The following is a 20,181-nucleotide window of genomic DNA, read 5'->3' as shown; positions in this document are numbered from 1 at the left end:
GTGAGCTGAAGAGAACCTCTCAAGGCAGATACCTAGAGCCCAGACTCAATCTCTGAGGAGCGATTAATGCAAATCCCTTATGGAACTGACCCTGAAATCTGATACAGGTCGGTCAGTCAAACACTTGCAAGAATCTGGATCCAACACTGATTTACTGATCTGTATCTTAAAACTGATAGGAGTGCAATGGAGTGTAAAAGTACTGTTGTGCCTGCTGTAGAGAAACCAAACCAGAAAGTTAACTACAGATTTGCTAGCAAATAAGACAAATGGTAACGAGGTTCACATCTGTTTCTCTGCCTCACTGGCATGAGACTGAAGCACCTCACACAATTTCTTACAGCTGAAAGCAAATCTCCTCAACACCTGAAATAGCAAATTACTGCTGGTGAGGATTGCAGTAAAGACAACACAGACTAAAATTAATGTTGGTTCTCAGGTAAGAATCAAAAAGTGCAGCTATGCAAAAAAAAAAGAAGGCAGGAAGAAGTCAGTTTGGGTAATTTGGGGTAATTTTTATTTATACTATTATAGCTTAAGGCTGGTAAGGCATTAAAAACAAAACAAAAACCTAACACCTCCCCTCTCCCTTTTAAAGCCCAGCAAGCTTTAAAAAGCTTGTAGGTTTTATTTTAAAAAAAAAAAAGCTTGTACTTTTTTTTGTACTTGTACAAGCTGAAAAGTCTGCTGCTTTAGAATAAAGCACTTGGCAGCAATGTTGTTTTGAGGAAACTTTAAATAATAATAAGAAAAAAGAGCATTTCTAGTTATGAAATCTGAGAAGTGCTCTGGGAAGACCATGTTCCTGAGGAAGAATGGCAAGGGAGAATATTCCAGTATGGGCAGTTTTCTCCAAAGGAGGCCATGGACCTTTTCCCTGACCAGTCTAGTGCCAAACTACCAGATCAGACCAAAGACGGCAGTCACTTTTGATGAACTCCAGAATGCTCCCGTCTGACTTAGCCAGTAAATTCATCGCATCTGTCAGACAAAGAGCTATGTTGGTTTTTAATCATTAAAGCACAGCTGTTAGGCAAAGCATTTTGACATCTTCCTTTCGCAAATTTCTTGTAGGGGCTAGTAGTGATGTCTGTTGAACTGGAAGAAGTGGTCAACAGCATTCTGAATGGCAAAATTCCAGGACTATGGATGAGTAAGTCTTATCCAAGCCTCAAGCCTCTGGGCAGCTATGTGACTGACTTCCTGAACAGACTGAAGTTCTTGCAGGTGAGCACACCCCCTTTACACAGATTTCTTCAGTGCCGCTTATTATTTTTGTCTGTCGATGTCAGGTGGCTTCTCCACAAGCGAGCACACACACAAATTACTTCCCCTGAGTAATTAACAGGTAAAGTTCAGTTCATTTGTGCATGTTTTGTAGAGCCGTAGCAGCATCTAATGAAGCGTATGTTGCCGCATCCCCTTCACCTCTTGAAAGGGAGCTGCAGGACATCAGCAATGTTGTCTGACAGAACTGGCCTCCTGAAGTGAATGTACTAAGGGCCTCTTAAACTACATCTAGATCTGGTGCTAGTAATGAAGTTAATTAAATCAGAACTTAGGAAAATACTGTTGAGTTTCTTTGCCAGTGAGCCAACTTAGTAAAACATGTTAACATAAAATCTTTAAGTCAGATACCAGGCTTTCAGTAGAGTGCTGGCAAAGAAAGCTGGATGAGTTAGGGAGAATCAGTGGTGTTCCTCCGTCTGTAAGATTGCAGATTCCCAAACCTGACTTCAAATATCTAGGGCCTCAGCACAATGCTGTTGGTTTAGTAATATCAATCAACTGAGGAAAACCAATCACATTGCAGGTTGCCTACTCCTTACCTGTTGTAAAAACAGGTTCCAAGATAAACAAAATATCTAGCAACAAAAATAGTAAGTAAATAAAAAAAAATCAAAAGCATCCAGTTTCAGGTCTGGAAGGATATTAACAAAATCTGCATTTCCAGAGAACCTTGATGTTATGTTTTTGGACTCACCTCAATGACTTCCACTGTCATCTATAGTAATCCTGGCAGCAATGTGTAAAGAACGAAAGTGCCATTTCTTGAACAGAAGCCAGGACAGAAATTAAACTTGTACGAACAGAAAACTGCTGGTGTCTATGAGGATGTTTATTTATTGGGCTAGATTAGTTGTCTTCATTGTAATTCTCTGCAGCAAAAAATTGTAGCAGATTTTTTTCTGACATGATTCAAAATTGATGTTTGCAACAGTCAAGATGTCATCTTGCATGCAGTAACTATTCATTATTGCAAGATTTCACATGTATTACAACCAAATCCAATGCATTTTGGCATTTTTGAAATTCATTTTTATTACAGAGGCCTCCACAGTGTAAGCCATTAATAAAAACAACTCCAAACAAACAAGCCCTCCCCCCCTGCCAAATCAATTGAAGTTTAATTAGGCCACATTCTCCTCATGAGGGAATCATCCCTCATCTTCAACTCGCTGTACAAACAAGATGTGACTTTGGCCGTGGAAGGGAAATGTGACCCTTCCAGAGAGAAAACAGCTTGCAAAAAATCTGTTGTTTGCACAGAGAAACCAAGGCAAAGGCTGAACAGCTTCAGTAACCAGAGAGATAAGGAAAATTGAACACTCAGGTGATGAACTTATAGAGATGATGCGTGTTTAACAGACTTATTCAGACCAAGTCATTCACACAAGCCAAGTATTTGCAGGCAACAGCATTGGGATTTTTCCATGTGTTTTTTTCTTTGAGGGTGTTTTTTAGTTTGTTTATTTGTTTTTTAAACAGCCTTAGTGACATTTTAAACAAGTTGTTTAAAAAGATGTGGCCATCTCCAAAGTTGGACTGCTTTCAGGAAAGACAAAGGCAATCCTGGATTCACACAGGGAGAAATTACTTTTGCTGTTCTTCTGGAAGATACTTGCTTTCCTCAATACAAAAAAAAAAAAATAATTAAAGGCAGTTGTTTTCTTCTTTTCTCCTCCTCTCTTTTGCTGCTGCAGCTGTGGTATGAAAATGGAAATCCACCAGTCTTCTGGATTTCAGGATTCTTCTTCACTCAAGCCTTCTTAACAGGTGCACAGCAGAACTATGCCAGAAAATACACCATTCCAATAGACCTGCTAGACTTTGACTATGAAGTGCTGGAAGATAAGGAGTATGAAGTTGCCCCCGAAGATGGTAAATGCATGACACAATTATCTGCCTTTGCTGATATATTCAGAAGTTAACATTAATTGGCAGACTCAGGGTTATGCAATTAAGTTAATTAATTCAGGGGGAAAACATACACAACCTCACTGTTCCCCATGAGATCCACAAGAAGTGACGAGAAAAAATACTAAGTCCTTAAGAACTTCTGAGATGAGCTCACCTCCTGGCTTAGCGTGCGGATATAAAATAACACCAACAGAGGACATTCTTTACCCCAAACCTCCTACAACAGATTAAACTTTTACGTCATACCTAGCTTGCCTTTTTAAAATTTTTCTCTCTTTTTTCACTCCGTTAGCGTATGTGTCTGAAGATGCACATTTTCCTAAGCCAAGGAAAACCAAACGTTTAGTTAAAATAGCCTACACAACTTTTCTGCTGTCCCTACAAAAATACATAATGTGCAACAGGGGACCACTCCACTTTATGAGGGGGAAAAGCTCTATTTTTTTATCAAACTGTTTTACCAGATATTACTTACCTCAGGTTCCATTTGCAGATACATTTGTTAGCTTGCCCTTCCTCAGGCAAAAAGCACAGCTGAAACGGAACTGTTCTTAATACTCTTTTTAATACTTGTCTGAGGCTCAGTTTGATGGAATTTGTGTGAAAAGGAGGGCTTGGAAGGTTGGCTGGGCAAGCCCCATCCAGGCAGTTTCTGTTACAGCAGGTTTACTTTCCTTTCCATTGTAGAAATTACAGAAAGACTGCTTCTATGGTCAAATCCCCAAGTCTGGAAATGTTGAATCTGGCAATATGTTGTACTTAGAGAAAACTTTATAATAGTGACAACTGTACAAATAGTGTCCTGTACTTTGGAATGGTTTTTAACCTCTGTCCCTCAAAAAGGCTGGATACAACTATGATATTGCTAGACACTGTAACTATAAATCTTCATAGACTTTGAATGATAACAAATTGTAGCACAGCATAAGAGTGTGTTATACTCCAAGTGATTTGATCATCACTTGAACACATAAAATTGACACAAAGTCCCACACAATCAGAAGATGGTTAGTAAAGTGCATTACACTAGCTGCTGCTCTCACCTAGCAGACGTTTTCAGTTTTTATGTCATCTGGTGTCATTTCCATCCGATTCAGGGGTCTACGTTCAGGGACTCTTCTTGGATGGAGCACGCTGGGACAGGCAAATGAAGAAGCTGGGAGAATCTCATCCCAAAGTCCTCTATGACACAGTACCTGTGGTCAGTATATTTCATTTGGTGACATTTTCTAGTATTACATACCAACAAATACTGCAGAATTGATAAGCTTAGATTCTAGTCTTGAAGGAAGGAACAGGGTAATTCTTAAAAAAGAAATTAAGTATTTTGTGTTGAAATAGAAGCAAAGTGTCTAAGAGGGGCTGAGAATCCTCTGCTAATAATGACAGTGAGAGGAAGTTTGGTGATGCTAATTTTAAAAGGGAGAGAAAGCAATCTGCTAAGCAAGAAGAAACAGGAACCAGGTTTTCAGAGCTATCTATTAAAAAGCAAACAAACCAGAAAACCCGACAACATGAAAATGCTTTGGCCATGCCAAGCCTATTTCCCTGCTTTTTTTAAAGGGAGGTTAACAGGATTATTTTCCTCTTCCCTGCAGATCTGGCTGAAGCCGTCTAAGAGAGCAGACATTCCCCAGCGCCCAAGTTACCTGGCCCCAGTGTACAAAACCAGTGAGAGAAGAGGGGTCCTGTCCACAACAGGCCATTCCACCAACTTTGTCATCGCCATGACTCTCCCGTCAGACAAACCGCAAGAACACTGGATCAGGCGGGGCGTGGCGCTATTATGTCAGCTGAGCTCATAAGCCTCTCACCAGCCATGGAGACATAGGTGCATTTTCCCCATTGCTTAGAAGGGATTGATGTTGCTCCTGAAAGACCACTAAAAAGAGGAATCAAAAACTAAACCATAAAGGTGAAGAATAAAACCTTACAAAAGCCCACACAAATGTCCGTTCCTTGAATAATTTTATTTTCTGAAGGCTCCTTATTTATAAGGAACATACATAAAATGAGCACAACACTGTTGACAATGAACAAAACAGCATTTGATAATTTCCAGCTTTATAAAATTTTAAAAAATGATTTAGTTATAACAAAAAGACTGATAGCTCAGCAAGTTATCTCATAGGACCATAGTCACATTTTTAAACCATAGATGCAATTGTTAATGGGAGGGGAAAGAAAGAGAAAAATAAAAAAAATCACACTGCATCTAGCAACTACCATATTTTCTAAGCATACTCACAGTGGATTGAGTGCAATGTGATCTACATCGAAATTCATATGGGATGTCACACAGTGACAGCATTGTAATATACAAGTAACATTTATGCCCTCCAACAAATACAAGTTAAATGAGACTCTGGATTCAAGCAGAATGGAATGTTGAAGCCAAGCAGGAATGTAGTGGAATTCAGATTGTCTGTAACATGACTCAAAAAGTGTACAAGAGAATCATTTGGAATTCAGTACTGGTGGAAACATAGAGAAGAAGTCACAGCTGTTACACTGCTCTTCATAACTTGTAATAAATACTAGAAAATAAAAGGAAACAGCCCATATGTAACAAAATAATACAGTACCTACCTTCAAGGACCATGTTTTTCCCTTGTCTGAAGATGGTCTTGGAAGGAAGTGAACTATTTTCCTCCAGAGGCAGTGTATTAAGCTATAACTATATTCCAACTAATACAAAAGTAAATATACTACCTGAAATATAGAAATCTTCATCTGAAAAGTATTTAAAGAAATAACCTTTAAAAATTATTTGACAAAATAACAGTTTGACCACATATTGACCTCCTTATAGTCAACAGAATTAACAGAAAAGGAAAATGAAGGGTCAGTTAATTACATAGGAAACATGGGTTGTTAAACTTAGATCTTCAGAAGGTATCCAGTGAGTTAAGTCTCTTTGAAAATGGTACTCAGTGACCTCACATGGGCACTATGACAAACCGTCACCCAGGATCTTTACAGTGCAGCCATTCAGTAATCTGAAACTACCACCAGTGTGTTTGCTCATTAGGGTCCAAGAGTAAATGTGTTTCAAGAATGAAAAAGCAAGCCCGAGTTCAGAGCATGCAATGGCTGCGTGCCTGAACTCCCAGCTCTTGGGTTCTTCACTGAAGAAACCACACCCTTCTTGGAGACGGACCCTTCATACTGTTCCTTGATATGGCATAAGGGAGAAATACTGGCAAGAACCAACAGATATCTGGAAAATACATGAGCTGCTCTCAGTAAAATTTACATTGATCAACAAAGCTTCACAAAGGAAAGGGCCACAGCAGACACACATGAACTTGAAATGGAATGAAGATACCAACTGGCTTGTATTAAAGGCGTCAGGATCAGCGTTCTTAGCAGCTACACTGGCACCAAGCAGACCCAAACAAAACTTAGGGCACATCGTCAAAATACAGCCTTTACCTGGCATAAACAGAAAAGAAGATGAACTCTATGTTTTAAAGAAGGCTCCTATCATGCTTAGGACTGGTACTGCAGAATCAACTTGCACTCCTCACCAACTCTCCTTTTTTTTTAAGGAGATGGGTACAAGAACTAACTTGTGTCTGGCAATATCAGCACAATCTGATCTAGGACAGCTGATCCCAGCAAGTTAAGGCCCAAATTGTCATTCTATCCTTCCAAATTACACATACCAGAGACCTATCACGCCTGCTTTTTAACAATCTAATTTAAATACCAAAATTATTAAAAAGTAGCATAGAAATGAACTCCTTTATCCTGGAAGTAGAAATCTTCTTACATACCATCTACTGCCAGAAATGGCTGGTGCTACAATGTCTGGTATCAAGGCATTGTAGAAACAGATTTTGATCTGATCTTACAGTATTGTAAATAACCTACCAAGTACTACATACACAGAGCATAATTTAACTTTTGTGCCCCAGTTCAATAACTAGCATCTCGCACTTTGGAATGTTTGAACACAAAAAGGAGAAAACAGTTCAAAATAATTGTTTAAAAAAATGACAAAGTTCCCATATGGATTCTCTGTTAAAAGAGTTTGCACAAATTCACAGCCACAATTCTTCAGTAGTTTATGCTGCAAGTGGCACACAATACATGTTTAGCATCTGTAAAAAAGAACCAGAAATAGCTCAAGAACTCCAACATCAGGGATTTCCCCAGGCTAACACTAATTCTACTGCATTTTGCATTTTCCTACTAATATCAAGGAAGAAACATCAAATAAATCTTAGTCAGGAAAACACCGTCAAACTGATCATTGACAGAACACGGCACTTTGCAGCGTATATTGCAGCAGCTGCCTTCTTACCCAGGAAGTTTATAGTGATGGAGTGCAGCTTAACGCATACTTTAAGAATTTAAACAGTGTTTAGGTTTTGGTTTCTTTTTTAAAATGTAAACCAGCACAGTGGTTTCCAGTCATGTGCTGTTGTAAGATTTAACACTTCCAAGTCACCACTATGCAGCAGAATCAGCACAGAATGAAAAAATATATATACACACACACGCACATATATATATGCATGCATATCTATATATCTCTCTCTCTGTGTATCTATACATATATATAGATATATATGTGCGCTATGTAAGACATGGCACTAAAAGCTCACTGAGGTTCCTTGCAGAGGTATGAATTTCAGCTGTAATGTTTTCTGGGTTCTGTTGAAATGTACTAAATGAAATGGGATTTTCCCAAATGAGCAGATCATTCCCTGGACTTTTTCATTCTTAACTGAGCAGGGCTTCCTGTAGAGTACAATGAACTTGGATTTCTTTCTCTTATTTAGTATTTCCTAATTGTCAATCACTTGTGTTTGGGTATCTCATCTGATTTGAATTAGAAAAAAAGAAGTTAATCTACAGGGAAATGAATATACTCGACTTGTGTAAGTAGTGCAAGCCGCTGCTCTTCCTCTGAGCAATGTGCGTACAGTGAAACAGTGCAGACTCAAAGCCAGACAGTCACGTTCCTGTCACCACAGTGGTGACCAGAATTGGGTCAAAACTGGATGTCCAGCACAATTTTATCTTCATAGAGGGCAATCACCAGCATGATGGCAAATCCCAGCAGCAGGCCTAAATTCTGAAGAATGAACTGCCCCACAGGACAATAACCATGTTCTTCATTATCTCCGTCTCCATGAAGCATTTCTGGAAGCTAAAAGGAAAAACAATTTAGAAAGTTATTTCACATCTGCGCCATTTATACACAGACAAGTTTACAAGATGATATTGTCAGGAATAAACACTCCAGGATTCAGTTATAAAAACAATACATTAAGACATAACTAAAACTCTTCCTGACCACTACGTATGATAAAACATGATGGTATCGCGTATTTACAAAACAAACTAAAAATGCCTTTCCTTTGGACATTTTTTCCCTCAGCTTTTACTGGATCACACATTTGCTTGAACTTTAAGTTCCTCACAACAAAGACCAGCCCAGCATTCTCTGAGTTTTGCTCTTTCAAGTTTTTTTAGTGACCTAAAATTAAGTCGTGCTCAAATAAAGACAATAACAGGTTTTGACTATTGCTGCAGTAAATACATTGCTACAAACATACCCTTTATAATGACTTTGCTGATTAACTTAGCCCTTCCTTTGTCATGTTATATGCTTACACATATTCACATACATTTCCCTGTTAAGTATGGGAATAATAGCAACAAGTAATTCAAGAGAAATTCTATGGGAAGCTATAAAAAGTCCTGAAAGCTCTGGGTATTCCTTATGTTACTCACCTATGAAGAAAAGTCAAATAGTGCTGACAAAAGCAACCAATAACAGTAGCCTTGGATGATGTAAAACTAAATCTTACCAAGTGTCTCACAAAGCCACCCATACAGAAGAGAAACAACATAAAATGTTTTACCAAGACATTAATTCAAGAAAGCATAAAGAAAGTGAAGGAATTCCTGCAAGACATCCTTAGAAGAGAAAAACAATACAGAACAAAATGGAAACTTCAGATAGTTCACAGCACAAGTCTGTATTGCTTTTCATTCAAGAGGCTGAACAGCTGGTTATTCAGAGTACCTGAAAACTGCACAATAGACAATGACAAATTATTAGAGGATTAAATCTGCTAAAGAAAACCAGATATTCCCCATCTGGTCTTGTACTATTGTTCTTAGAAAAGATACATAAAGCTGACAATTAATTTGATCCACTGAATACTTAAATATAAAACAATATCGGTGTGAAAAATGTTTCTCTCTACTGGAACATCGCTCGAAGCCAGAACTCAAGTTCCATATAAGAATTTTTCTCTTAAGCAGTATGTAGACACATCAGGTGGTCCAAGCAGGAATTCACTCATAGGGAGATGGCTACTTAGTCTATTTGAGGAGAAAAATACCAGCTGTGAGGAAGCTCGCCTCTGCTTTGGATGTCTGTGCTAGGAGAGAGTAGTTTGTGAAAGAAGCAATTGAAATCCAGGGAGCTACTCCACCAAAAGCTCTCTGAACCCAAAGCATAATTTGCACTAAAAAAAGTCACAGAGAGGGACCAATTATTCTCAACGTCAATGCCCAACTGCACATAGCACAATCACTGCTTCCAAAGTTGAAGGAATTGGGCTATGAAGTTTTGCTTCATCTGCCATATTCAACTGACCTCTCGCCAATTGACTACCACTTCTCCAAGCATCTCCACATCTCCACAATGGATTTTTATGCTGTAGGAATAAGTAAACTTACTTCTCGTTGGCAAAAATGTGTTGATTGTAATGGTTCCTATTTTGATAAAGATGTGTTTGAGCATAGTTATACCGATTTAAAATTCATGGTCCAAAACTGCAGTTACTTTTGCACCAACCTAATATTTTAACAGGAGTCACTGGCAGACTTCAGTAGCAGAAGCCCAACCAGGCAAGCAACTACAAAACTTCACTACATCTCTCCAAGTACCTGCAACATTTTAAAAAGTTGTAGAACAGAATCAGCCATCTCTTGTCTGCAGATATTTTATGTTACAACAAAAAAAAGTTCTGCCATAGGTGCCATTTCGAGTCCTAGTTTTATGAGTGGAATGCAAAAATGACAGAGAACCATAACAATCTTACCATGTCAACCAGTGCCACGTAGAGGAACATGCCTGCAGTGATGGCAAAGATCCACAGGGTGATGTCATTAGCGTACTGTCCCACAGCGGTGCCTATCAGCATCCCCAGGTAAGCCATCAGGGCAGACAGGAGGTTGTACACGATTGCTTGCTTTACTGTCATACCTGCTTTAAGCAGCACAGCAAAGTCACCTGAAATGGACACAGAATATGGGGCTTTAGTATCAATGCTTCTTGGGAGAGCACGTAGATAAACGACCATACATTTGTTATCTCACCAACCTCAGGCATTGCCAAAGGCGAGATGCTGCTACAGAGGCTCAAAGGACAACAAGACAGCAGGATCTGACAGCTCTTCTAAAAGCTGTATTTGTGTGCAGCAATCACTCAATTAAAATATAATTTACAGGTGCCTCTTCATCATGCTGATTGTCAGAAAGGTAACAGCAATTAACCGCTCCAGGTAAATGGAGGAGCCTAGATCTGGTCCTCTCGCAGAGAACCTATCTGTGTATACAGACTTGTCTTTACTTCACAGGTGTTCTTCATGGCACATAAAACCAGCAGCTTAGTTTTGATCAATACCTGTGAAAGTTCCTCTTAGCTATATACACCTCATTCCGCAAATTCAAGAGGCGATTAACAAGGCCTTAGTCCCCACAGAAGGTGACAGCAAATTTGAGAAACATAGCACTAGGAAAAGGAAGACTTACTGACTTACTTTCAGAAAGAATGGCTTCACAGCCATGCTGAATCAGTTTGCTGGTTTAAGATATGCCAGGTTAACCGGGTTTATTTTGAAAGCAGGACAGCTCTGCTAAAATTGCTGACAGAGGCAGATGTTCTAGAAAGATCTAAATTTTCATCTTGTAATCAGCTTTGATAGTTTTACCCCTTCAAACTGAACTCTTGTGAGTATGCATGAAAGCTGATAGTTATGCAGTTATAAGGGTGATTAATGTAATATTCTCATATTAGATATGTTAGAAATTAATTGCTCAATCTAGAATCAAAACAAAAACTATGTATAGCCAACTACTCACTAGCAAGTTATAAGCTCACCAATATATACTGCAATCCTTTATATACGGCAGCAGCTTCACTTAACTGACGATTGTATAGTGCTGTTGTCAAATTATGAACATCTGCTCTATTATTTCCCATCTGTGCCTATCACTTACCTTATACTTAGTATCTGCCTATATAAAATGCTTCACTCATCACCTCTAAGGGTTGTTGAAGTACTTGTTTTACCTTACTTGTGACCATTCAGAGCTAGCAGCTCCTCAAGTAAGCGAGTTGTGAGTACGTACACAGTTTAATCTAGCACAATTTCACATTACCGGCAAAAAAAGATGACTCCTCCTCTCTCTAGCCACTCTCTTGTAAGTCTCAGGGTGCACTAAAACTTCATGCACTGTGCCTTCTGGTTCGGAGGAATACAACAGGTTTTAGCATGGCTGGCTAATCCCAAAAAGAAATGCTTCCATTAGTGGGGAAGAATCAATGGCACTGGCTACACTGCCTACAGGCTTTATACCCTTAATACCTATCCACACTTACTGGACTCATCAGCAATTGGTACGAAGTATCTTCTGAAGACCTCCACAAAGAATTTTACTTAAGTAAACTTATGTTTACTTGTGTAACGTAACTTTCTGTAAGACATTGTCACACAGAGTACTGTGCAACTCTCTCTATAAAATGCAGAGGTGTAACACCAAACTGTAAACCGTATGTTCCTAAGAACACTTCTAAAACATGTTCAAAAAGCTTGACAGCACAGCTGTGACTAGATACGTACCAAAATAGTCCTGTATTAGTATTCTCATTGTGTACTCTGAAGGAATATTGCTCCATTACTCTCTGAAGCTCTGGTCACTCTTGCAGCATCTGTATTGCATTATGCTTATCAGGATGAGTATCACAACAGCTTTTAGATACATATTTGGTACAGATGAAGAGACTGAACACATTTAGTTTATATAATTAGTTACCTAATTCATGGGGAAGCTCATGACAAAATACTGCTATAGATGTACTAATTCCTCCTGTCAGTCCAGCACTAAAAGCTGCTCCTAGAAAAAAGAAAAAAGATTCAAATGATATTTTACTGTTTTCAAGTCAAAAAACTTAATCTGCAGACTTTCCAGAGATGACATCTGACATCCTGTGTTAGAATGCATGCTTTGATTTTTTTTTCATTATGTCTGTGTCCTGTCTGTATAGAAACTGAAAATACTGGAAGTATCTTGGATGGGCATTACTGCTGTGTGCTTTATTATTCAGTTTATCTGAAAGACAAATCCTGGGAGAGGAGAATACAACTGAGCAGAATATAGACATAAAGGCCACAAGCTAATAAATAGCACCACTTTTATACTTTTAGCAACTATGAAGTATATCAGGACAATTAAGAATGCACATGAGCAACAGTCTGGCTCTCTCCTTTCTAGGCTGGAAATCCAAACTAATATTTAATCCATAACCTCTCTATTTCCTTTATGCTCATTTGTAGAGCACATATCAGCAACATTAAGAAGCCAGACCTGGAAAATAATGAGGAAAAACATTGGCATAAACTTCTTTCAGTAACTTTTGTGTAAGCTAATTTAATTCAATCAGCTTTTAAGTTCATACCTTAAATAATTCTGAGACAAAAAACCTGGTATTAAATTTCTGTACTGCAGCAGAGAAAGCCACAAGAAGAGCCTGCAGCGAGCAGTCAAAACAGGTAAAATGAAGTAGAATGAAAAGACACAATCTGAAGACAAAGAGGAAATTTAACTTCCCTCTGGATTCCTCATAGCTTGATATATTAAAAATATGAACATGCTTTTCTAAAATCTACATTTCACCGAAGATTCAGCTGTTTGGGCTTGACAGAGGAGTGTTTAGAACTGGAGTTTCAATACAGTGATGTTCCCACCAGGTGGCGTAGTGATCCTTTCTGGCCTTAGAAGCAACTGTCTAAACGTCTTGCCCGTTTAATATGAAAATGAACCAAAAAGTTATTTTTTATGGAGTTTAGTTTCTTTAGAAATTGTTTGGAGAAAGTGGAGAAACTATACTACATTCCATTATTAACCCCAGACCCTAATAAGTAGCTTATCGCCCATCCTTCAAGATGGATGTGTTCCTTCTGATAGTATAATAGTTCAGAACCCTGTGTACTCCTAGCAGCTACTTCAGTACTCTCACCATCATTTTGACTTGTACGACATATATTCAAATTAATGTGTTTTACAGTTCAAATCACATTTAGAGGTTTATGTGAATCAAAGTTGATTTAACAAATCTAACAAAATCTGTTTGGTACTTCAATACCTTCTCCATTTGGCTAGAAATAAACAGCCAATACTTTGCTCAAACAAAAAATTAAATTATCCTAAGTAAGCAAGTTTGCTGATGACACTAAGCTGGGAGGAGTGGCTGACACGCCAGAAGGCTGTGCTGCCATCCAGCGGGACCTGGACAGGCTGGAGAGTTGGGTGGGGGATAACCTGATGGAATTTAACAAGGGAAAGTGTAGAGTCCTGCATCTGGGCAGGAACAATCCCAAGTTCCAGTATAGGTTGGGGAATGACCTATTAGAGAGCAGTGTAGGGGAAAGGGACCTGGGGGTCCTGGTGGACAACAGGATGACCATGAGCCAGCACTGTGCCCTTGTGGCCAGGAAGGCCAATGGCATCCTTGGGTGTATTACAAGGGGGGTGGTCAGTAGATCGAGAGAGGTCCTCCTTCCCCTCTACTCTGCCCTGGTGAGACCCCATCTGGAATATTGTGTCCAGTTCTGGGCCCCTCAGTTCAAGAAGGACAAGGAACTGGTGGAGAGAGTCCAGCGTAGGGCAACAAAGATGATTAAGGGAGTGGAGCATCTCCCTTATGAAGAAAGGCTGAGGGAGCTGGGGCTCTTTAGTTTGGAGAAGAGGAGACTGAGGGTGACCTTATTAATGTTTATAAATATATAAAGGGTGAGTGCCACGAGGATGGAGTCAGGCTCTTCTCAGTGGCAAACAATGATAGGACAAGGAGTAATGGGATCAAGCTGGAACACAAGAGGTTCCACTTAAATTTGAGAAAGAACTTCTTCTCAGTGAGGGTAACAGAGCACTGGAACAGGCTGCCCAGGGAGGTTGTGGAGTCTCCTTCCCTGGAGACATTCCAAGCCCGCCTGGACACATTCCTGTGCGACCTCACCTAGGCGTTCCTGCTCCAGCAGGGGGATTGGACTAGATGATCTTTTGAGGTCCCTTCCAATCCCAAACGTACTGTGATACTGTGAATACTTTTTAAAATATTATTTCGTTAACCTGACTCACAGTACATTTATTATTTACAAGTACTGTATAATTCTGTGCATTAGTAATAATAGAAATAGTATTATTATTTTAATCAAATCATTATAAATAAGACCGCAAGGAACTTATTATTTGAAGGCAAATACTAAGACCCGAACAACACACCTGCATTATATGTGCTCCATAATTCAGACAGAGATTTGTCTGCACCTATCTTTATTTGTCAGAGATTGCTACTGTTGCTACTATCAACACAGTAATTTTCGTGGAAATAGTCACAGAATATTAACAAAGGGAAGACTATTACTATTGATGGCCTTTTAATTTCTGCTCTGAAGGAGATTAAACAATGTCAGTAACCACAGTAGCTAACTGGAAGTCTTACCTGTGATCACTGATAAGTAAAATAGTACCCAAGTTACTAAAGGTAAGAAGAAACTGTGGAGAAATACTGAGTGCTTTTGCTTACCGATTGCTAAGCCATCACTAAAGTTGTGAATGCCATCTCCCATAATTACCATCCACGCAATATTAGCTATCCCAGTATCTTTCAGGTCTTTTCCAGAATGACAGTGGCCATGGGAATGATGGGAATGTTTGTGATGCCAGTGGTGACTGTGTTTTCTAGCTATTATTTTATCTTCGCCGTGGCTGTCATACTCTGAATCATGAAGATCATGCTCATGAGCAGTATGTGAGACGTCATTGTGAGAATGGTGCATATTGTTCTCCTCTTCCACAGACAAGAAGTTTTTGGGTGGGGATTCCAGCTGGCCATCTAAATCAGTGAGTTCTGTTTCATTGAGTCGGTCTTCAGATAACACCGAGTCGTCTGCTCCTACATGGAAGCCAGTTGGGAGAGACACCGCGTTAGTTCTTATTGAAAATATCACCAGCAACTACTGCGTATTGAGCTTAGTATTTAACTGCGTTCTGAAAGCAAAGAAGTACTTTAACACATACAAATCTAGTGATTTTGTTGTCAACATTCAGTCCAACAAGACATGCCCCATTTTTTCACTAATTTGCACAGACAGCATGCAGAAGTCTCCACTGCAAGGCAGCACAACTGTATTCATGGCACACAGTGTCCGTTGTAGCCCAACCTAGGCTTGGATCTGTAATACTGCTACTGACGAAGCTGATGATTCAACGTTGGAAAGGGAAAGTTGCCAGAATGATAATAATGTTTTCCATGCTATTGATGGAACCTGAATGACTAAGGAAACCTGAACTGGCAACTCTATGCATGCTCACACGGGTCACAACTCAGCGGGATCTGCCACTGACATAACAGATCTTTACATAGTTTCTGTGTTGCTGTCAGACACTGGTGTCGTACAGTGAGCTCCTTCCCTGTAGCTCATTACTCTGCCAGCAATCACAGCCATTTTTACAAGGAAAAACAAAGTGAAAACAACGCAGAAGGCATATGTGCAAGAATTTTAAGTGTACTAATATTTCTGAAATATCAACAAATAAATGAAATTGGCAATCTGTGCTCCAGGAAGCAAAATCACTTGTAAAAAAAAAAAAAGCAGTTCTGGACAATGAAGTTACTGGCTCACAAAAACTCCAGAAAAAATATTTCAGGAGTCAAAAATAAGCAGACAGCAAGCAGAATTAAAAAACCAGGCACAGAGTTTAAAGAGAAATGGAATGGCCATTCAGGTCAGCGGTAGTGGCACTGCAGTTCAAAATTCAAATTCAGCATGGGCTTCCAGTGCCTTCAGTACAAGTGATCTGCTGATCAGCAGAGTGCATTTTCAGAGGAATGCTATTACAAAACAAGAACGTCCTCCATGTTATTAGAAGCAAAATTCCTCTGATTGCCCGTTAAAAGAAAATGAAGACATCTCAAATATATGTAGCACCATCCTCAGAGCTGAAAGTCTTTCTATGTTCTGTCAATGTCCTAAATCCCATTTTATGTCATTTGAGTGGTGAAGGCTACAGTCAGTCTCCCTTCTACAAACCATTCAAATTAACAAAATCACATTTGTATAGCCTATGGATTCTTCATCAAGAAATTAATTCAGCAGCCACACAGGCAACAGAAGGGCAAGTTTATGAAGCAAACCCCTTCCCCTTCATAGGGGAGATGTGGCATTCCCTCTGGGAATATGCTGCATGAGCACATAGACTAGCGTGGAGGAACGGTATGTGAAAGATGTTTTGGATACTTGAGGAATTACTCAGGATACTTGTTTGTCATAGCCAAGCTATAACTGGTCAGAGGCTGGAATCTTCAATTGTAACAGATATCCCTTTTCAGGTTGTATGTGTTAATTTTTGATGTAATTTTTGTCAGGGCTGAGCTAGTCAGGCACAGCTTAACCAAAAAACACCCCCAAACAAACAAAAAAACCCAAACAAAACATACACACAAAAACCCCCAAAACAACAACAACAAAAACCAAAACAAACAACAGCAACAAAAAAACAAAGACAAAACCAAAAAACACAAAGAAACACAGCCACCCAAAAGCTGACAGCTTCAGAAGTCTCAGAACATTTGTATGGCACATTAGGAAGTGTCCTGAGTGCTCTCACATCTACAGAAAACAAAACTAAAAAGGATTTAATAGGGAAAGCCTATTAAGTCTTATTAACAATTATTTGCATAATAGCAGCCAAACTGTACAAGAGATTACATGCTACAGGTTACATACCATTACTTTGAATCTTGTAATTGGAGAAATTTCTGAAAATAAATGCCTACCTGCAAGGGGTTTGAGCTGAAGCCAGTCAGCATCGGGTCTGTTATTTAATTTGTGATCAGAAAGTTTCCTTCCAATTGGTGATTCTTCACTCTGTTCTTTCTTGCACCATTTCTGCTTACTCTGCAAGAGGAAACAGGTAACTGTTTTGTAAAATGACATAAATGGAAATAAAAGAAACTGAAATGTTGTCCAAAAAATATCTTCAAAATAGACTAGTTACTCTCTCTTAATACGCCTAACAGAAGTATGTGACTACGGAACATGAATCTTTGCAAGGCTCAGCAACAGTATCTATCCCAGTGGAAATTCTTATCTACCTACCACAGAATTTCACCCACTTGCACAGATGATATTTCACTTCAGTAACAGTAACATTGTGACAAGGATTACTCTAATAGCCCAGAAACACCTGTACGTAGAGTTATTTGCTAATTTTGTTTGAGAAAGCAAGCATGAAGCAAGAACAGCTCCCCTGTTTCGCTCAACTTTAAGTTTTATACTCTTATAACTTCCTTGTATTTTCCTTCAGAGAAAAGCTTGCTACTTTCCTATCAGCAGCCCATACAACAGAGATCTTACATTTGCCAAAGCAACCTAGGAGATATAATTATTTAATTAATCTCAAAGAAGATACACCCAGAGTAACAGCTTTTATCTCTTTATCAGAAGATCTGAGAAACGCCTCCTCCAACACAGAAAATCTTTCACTGCCTGTCCAGCAAGTCTGATGTGAAACGGAGATCTTTAATTTTTTCCACACTCATTTTGGGAGAAGCAGCTATAGTTTCACCAAAGTAATTTTCTCCTCAAAGTTGAATGACGGAGACAAAAGTGTATTTATAACTACTGTTCAAAGAATATGGCTCTTTGGTGGTTTGAATTTCTACCCACCATCACACTCCCCCTGAGGTACTCGCTCTCCTTTTGTATCACCATCATGAATACAGCATGCTCCCAGCCCTAAAAATCCAATCATTTTCAGGGAAACAAGTAAAAATTTGATTGGCAATTTATAGGAAGTAGGAGATCTTTAAATTTTGGTATTATCGCATGGAAAACAGAATAGTTCTGTTAAACTGGCATCTTGTAAATCGTCTGACAATTGTCTGGCTCTATTACCAGTTCTTTCTCACACACTGCCTTTCATATTTTTTCAAAAACATCACAATGCTTTAGAGAAAGAGCCATAATCTCTTTTACTTAGATCTACCTCCAAATATATCTGGTCAAAAAGCTGCAGTCTTCCCAACAGATTTCTACTTTGTCTTCCCAAATTACCTCATTAAGAAAAGCAACATCCTCTAGAAAAGGGTTTCCTCACATAAAATCAAACAGAATGCAGATCAGCAGCACTTGTTCATGTAAACAGAATAACGAATCATCGCACAGACAATTCCTCAACACTCAGAAGATAAGTTCAGGTAACATGTTTTAAAATAACATGTAATTTTAGAGCATACCTTTTGTTTATTGTAATGCTTGTACATTCTTATACAATGTTCAATGATGAACAAAAGATAAATGCCTCCGAGCGCCACAAGGCCTTTCAGCACTGGATCATTTTCTTCTAGAAAGCCTTCAGTCCGTACTCCATGTCCATGGGCATGTCGATGAGAACGCTTGTGTTCATGAACATGACCGTGGCCATGGTGGTGACTGTGGTTGTGACCTCCATGTGACTATAAGGAGAGAAAATATTAACATAGCGTGACCTGGTGTAATCAAGAGACTGAAATGGCTCTGAGCTCAGATGATAAAATATGTAACCTTGACAGAAAAGTGGCATAAAAGACTTTAAAAACTGGGTTGTGGGTTTGTTTGTGAATTTGTGTGTGTTTGTTTTGGTTTTGGTTTGTTTTAATACACACACATTTTGATCTGAAATATAAACTGCCAAAAAAAAAAAAAGTGACCAAAAATTTGTATTAAAATTTACACAAAGAAAACAGGTAAACATTAGTCTTTCTGCTAAAAGAATTAAGGTAACAAAATTTTAGAAAACATTTTGCCTTCTAAGAATTACAGTATACCATCACAAATTAGAAACTGGTTACCTTCCCAGGAACCTGGACAATTTCTTGATTCAGTAAGTTATAGGTTACTTTCTCCCCAAAAGCTGGTAACCAGGAAGGCTAATGCCCCTGAAGTACTACTAGGCGTACTGATACATTAATTAGACAAGTAGACAAGAGACAGTAATATTGCTAAATTTAAAGTACTCTCGTTGGTCTCATTAGGCATTCTAAAACACTGCGATAGAAGTTAAACTGTGACTACACAACTACTCTCTTTTTCTGAAACACACATTTCTTTTTATTAACAGAAAGTCTCAAACACTGTTTCAGGATGTCCCTCCTAGACAAGTCAATCTACATCTGCACCAGTGGACATTTATTTGTTGATACTTGTCAAACAATTCTTCGAAAAATCTACATGCAGTTATGATTACAAATAAAAGGGCAGGAAACAATACTTACATGTGGCAACAGATGGAGTAGTGCATCTCCACTCATTGTTCCTACAGCCAGAGCTACCAAGAAAGTTAGAAGAAATTTGAAGCACCATTGGTTAATGATGGGAATCAAGATCACACCTAGCAAGGAAAGCAGGCTAATGACGGTGATGGAGATGATACCACAAAACCAGGCTGTGGGGAGAAATGAATACAGAAAAGTTGTCAGAAAAACACTTGTAAAATTTTTTAATACTGATTAATGACTTTCAACTATCTCTTAAGAAGCTGGTGACTTTCCTTAAACCTAAGTTGTATAATTGTGCATTCAAAAGCTGTTGAGAAATATGAAGGCAGTGCTGAAGTCCACAGCAAAAAGATACACATGCTTATTCACAGTACAGTACAATACAGCGAAAGACATCAGAAGAAAAT

At 38.8% G+C, this 20,181-nt stretch overlaps 2 protein-coding genes across 3 annotated transcripts in view; one reads left to right on the top strand and one right to left on the bottom strand.

The window, feature by feature from the left end:
* Positions 1-5,131, top strand: part of DNAH7 (dynein axonemal heavy chain 7) — a 92,152-nt gene extending 87,021 nt beyond the window's left edge. The window contains exons 57-60 of the mRNA XM_071810749.1: positions 1,075-1,227; positions 2,985-3,162; positions 4,299-4,402; positions 4,800-5,131. Of these exons, the coding sequence (XP_071666850.1) occupies positions 1,075-1,227; positions 2,985-3,162; positions 4,299-4,402; positions 4,800-5,006 (642 nt within the window). The 3' untranslated portion in view covers positions 5,007-5,131. The remainder of the gene's footprint in view (positions 1-1,074; positions 1,228-2,984; positions 3,163-4,298; positions 4,403-4,799) is intronic.
* A 21-nt stretch (positions 5,132-5,152) lies between these two features.
* Positions 5,153-20,181, bottom strand: part of SLC39A10 (solute carrier family 39 member 10) — a 39,160-nt gene continuing 24,131 nt past the window's right edge. For both annotated transcript variants that reach the window (XM_065840910.2, XM_065840908.2), the window contains exons 4-10: positions 19,772-19,941; positions 18,755-18,973; positions 17,294-17,414; positions 15,041-15,409; positions 12,268-12,348; positions 10,272-10,462; positions 5,153-8,362 (exon numbers count right to left, since the gene is read on the bottom strand). In XM_065840910.2, the coding sequence (XP_065696982.1) occupies positions 8,204-8,362; positions 10,272-10,462; positions 12,268-12,348; positions 15,041-15,409; positions 17,294-17,414; positions 18,755-18,973; positions 19,772-19,941 (1,310 nt within the window). In that variant the 3' untranslated portion in view covers positions 5,153-8,203. The remainder of the gene's footprint in view (positions 8,363-10,271; positions 10,463-12,267; positions 12,349-15,040; positions 15,410-17,293; positions 17,415-18,754; positions 18,974-19,771; positions 19,942-20,181) is intronic.

This window comes from Patagioenas fasciata, chromosome 7 (genome assembly GCF_037038585.1).
Source record: "Patagioenas fasciata isolate bPatFas1 chromosome 7, bPatFas1.hap1, whole genome shotgun sequence".
Taxonomy (NCBI): Eukaryota; Metazoa; Chordata; class Aves; order Columbiformes; family Columbidae; genus Patagioenas; species Patagioenas fasciata.
This window is presented reverse-complemented; position numbering and strand designations above follow the sequence as displayed.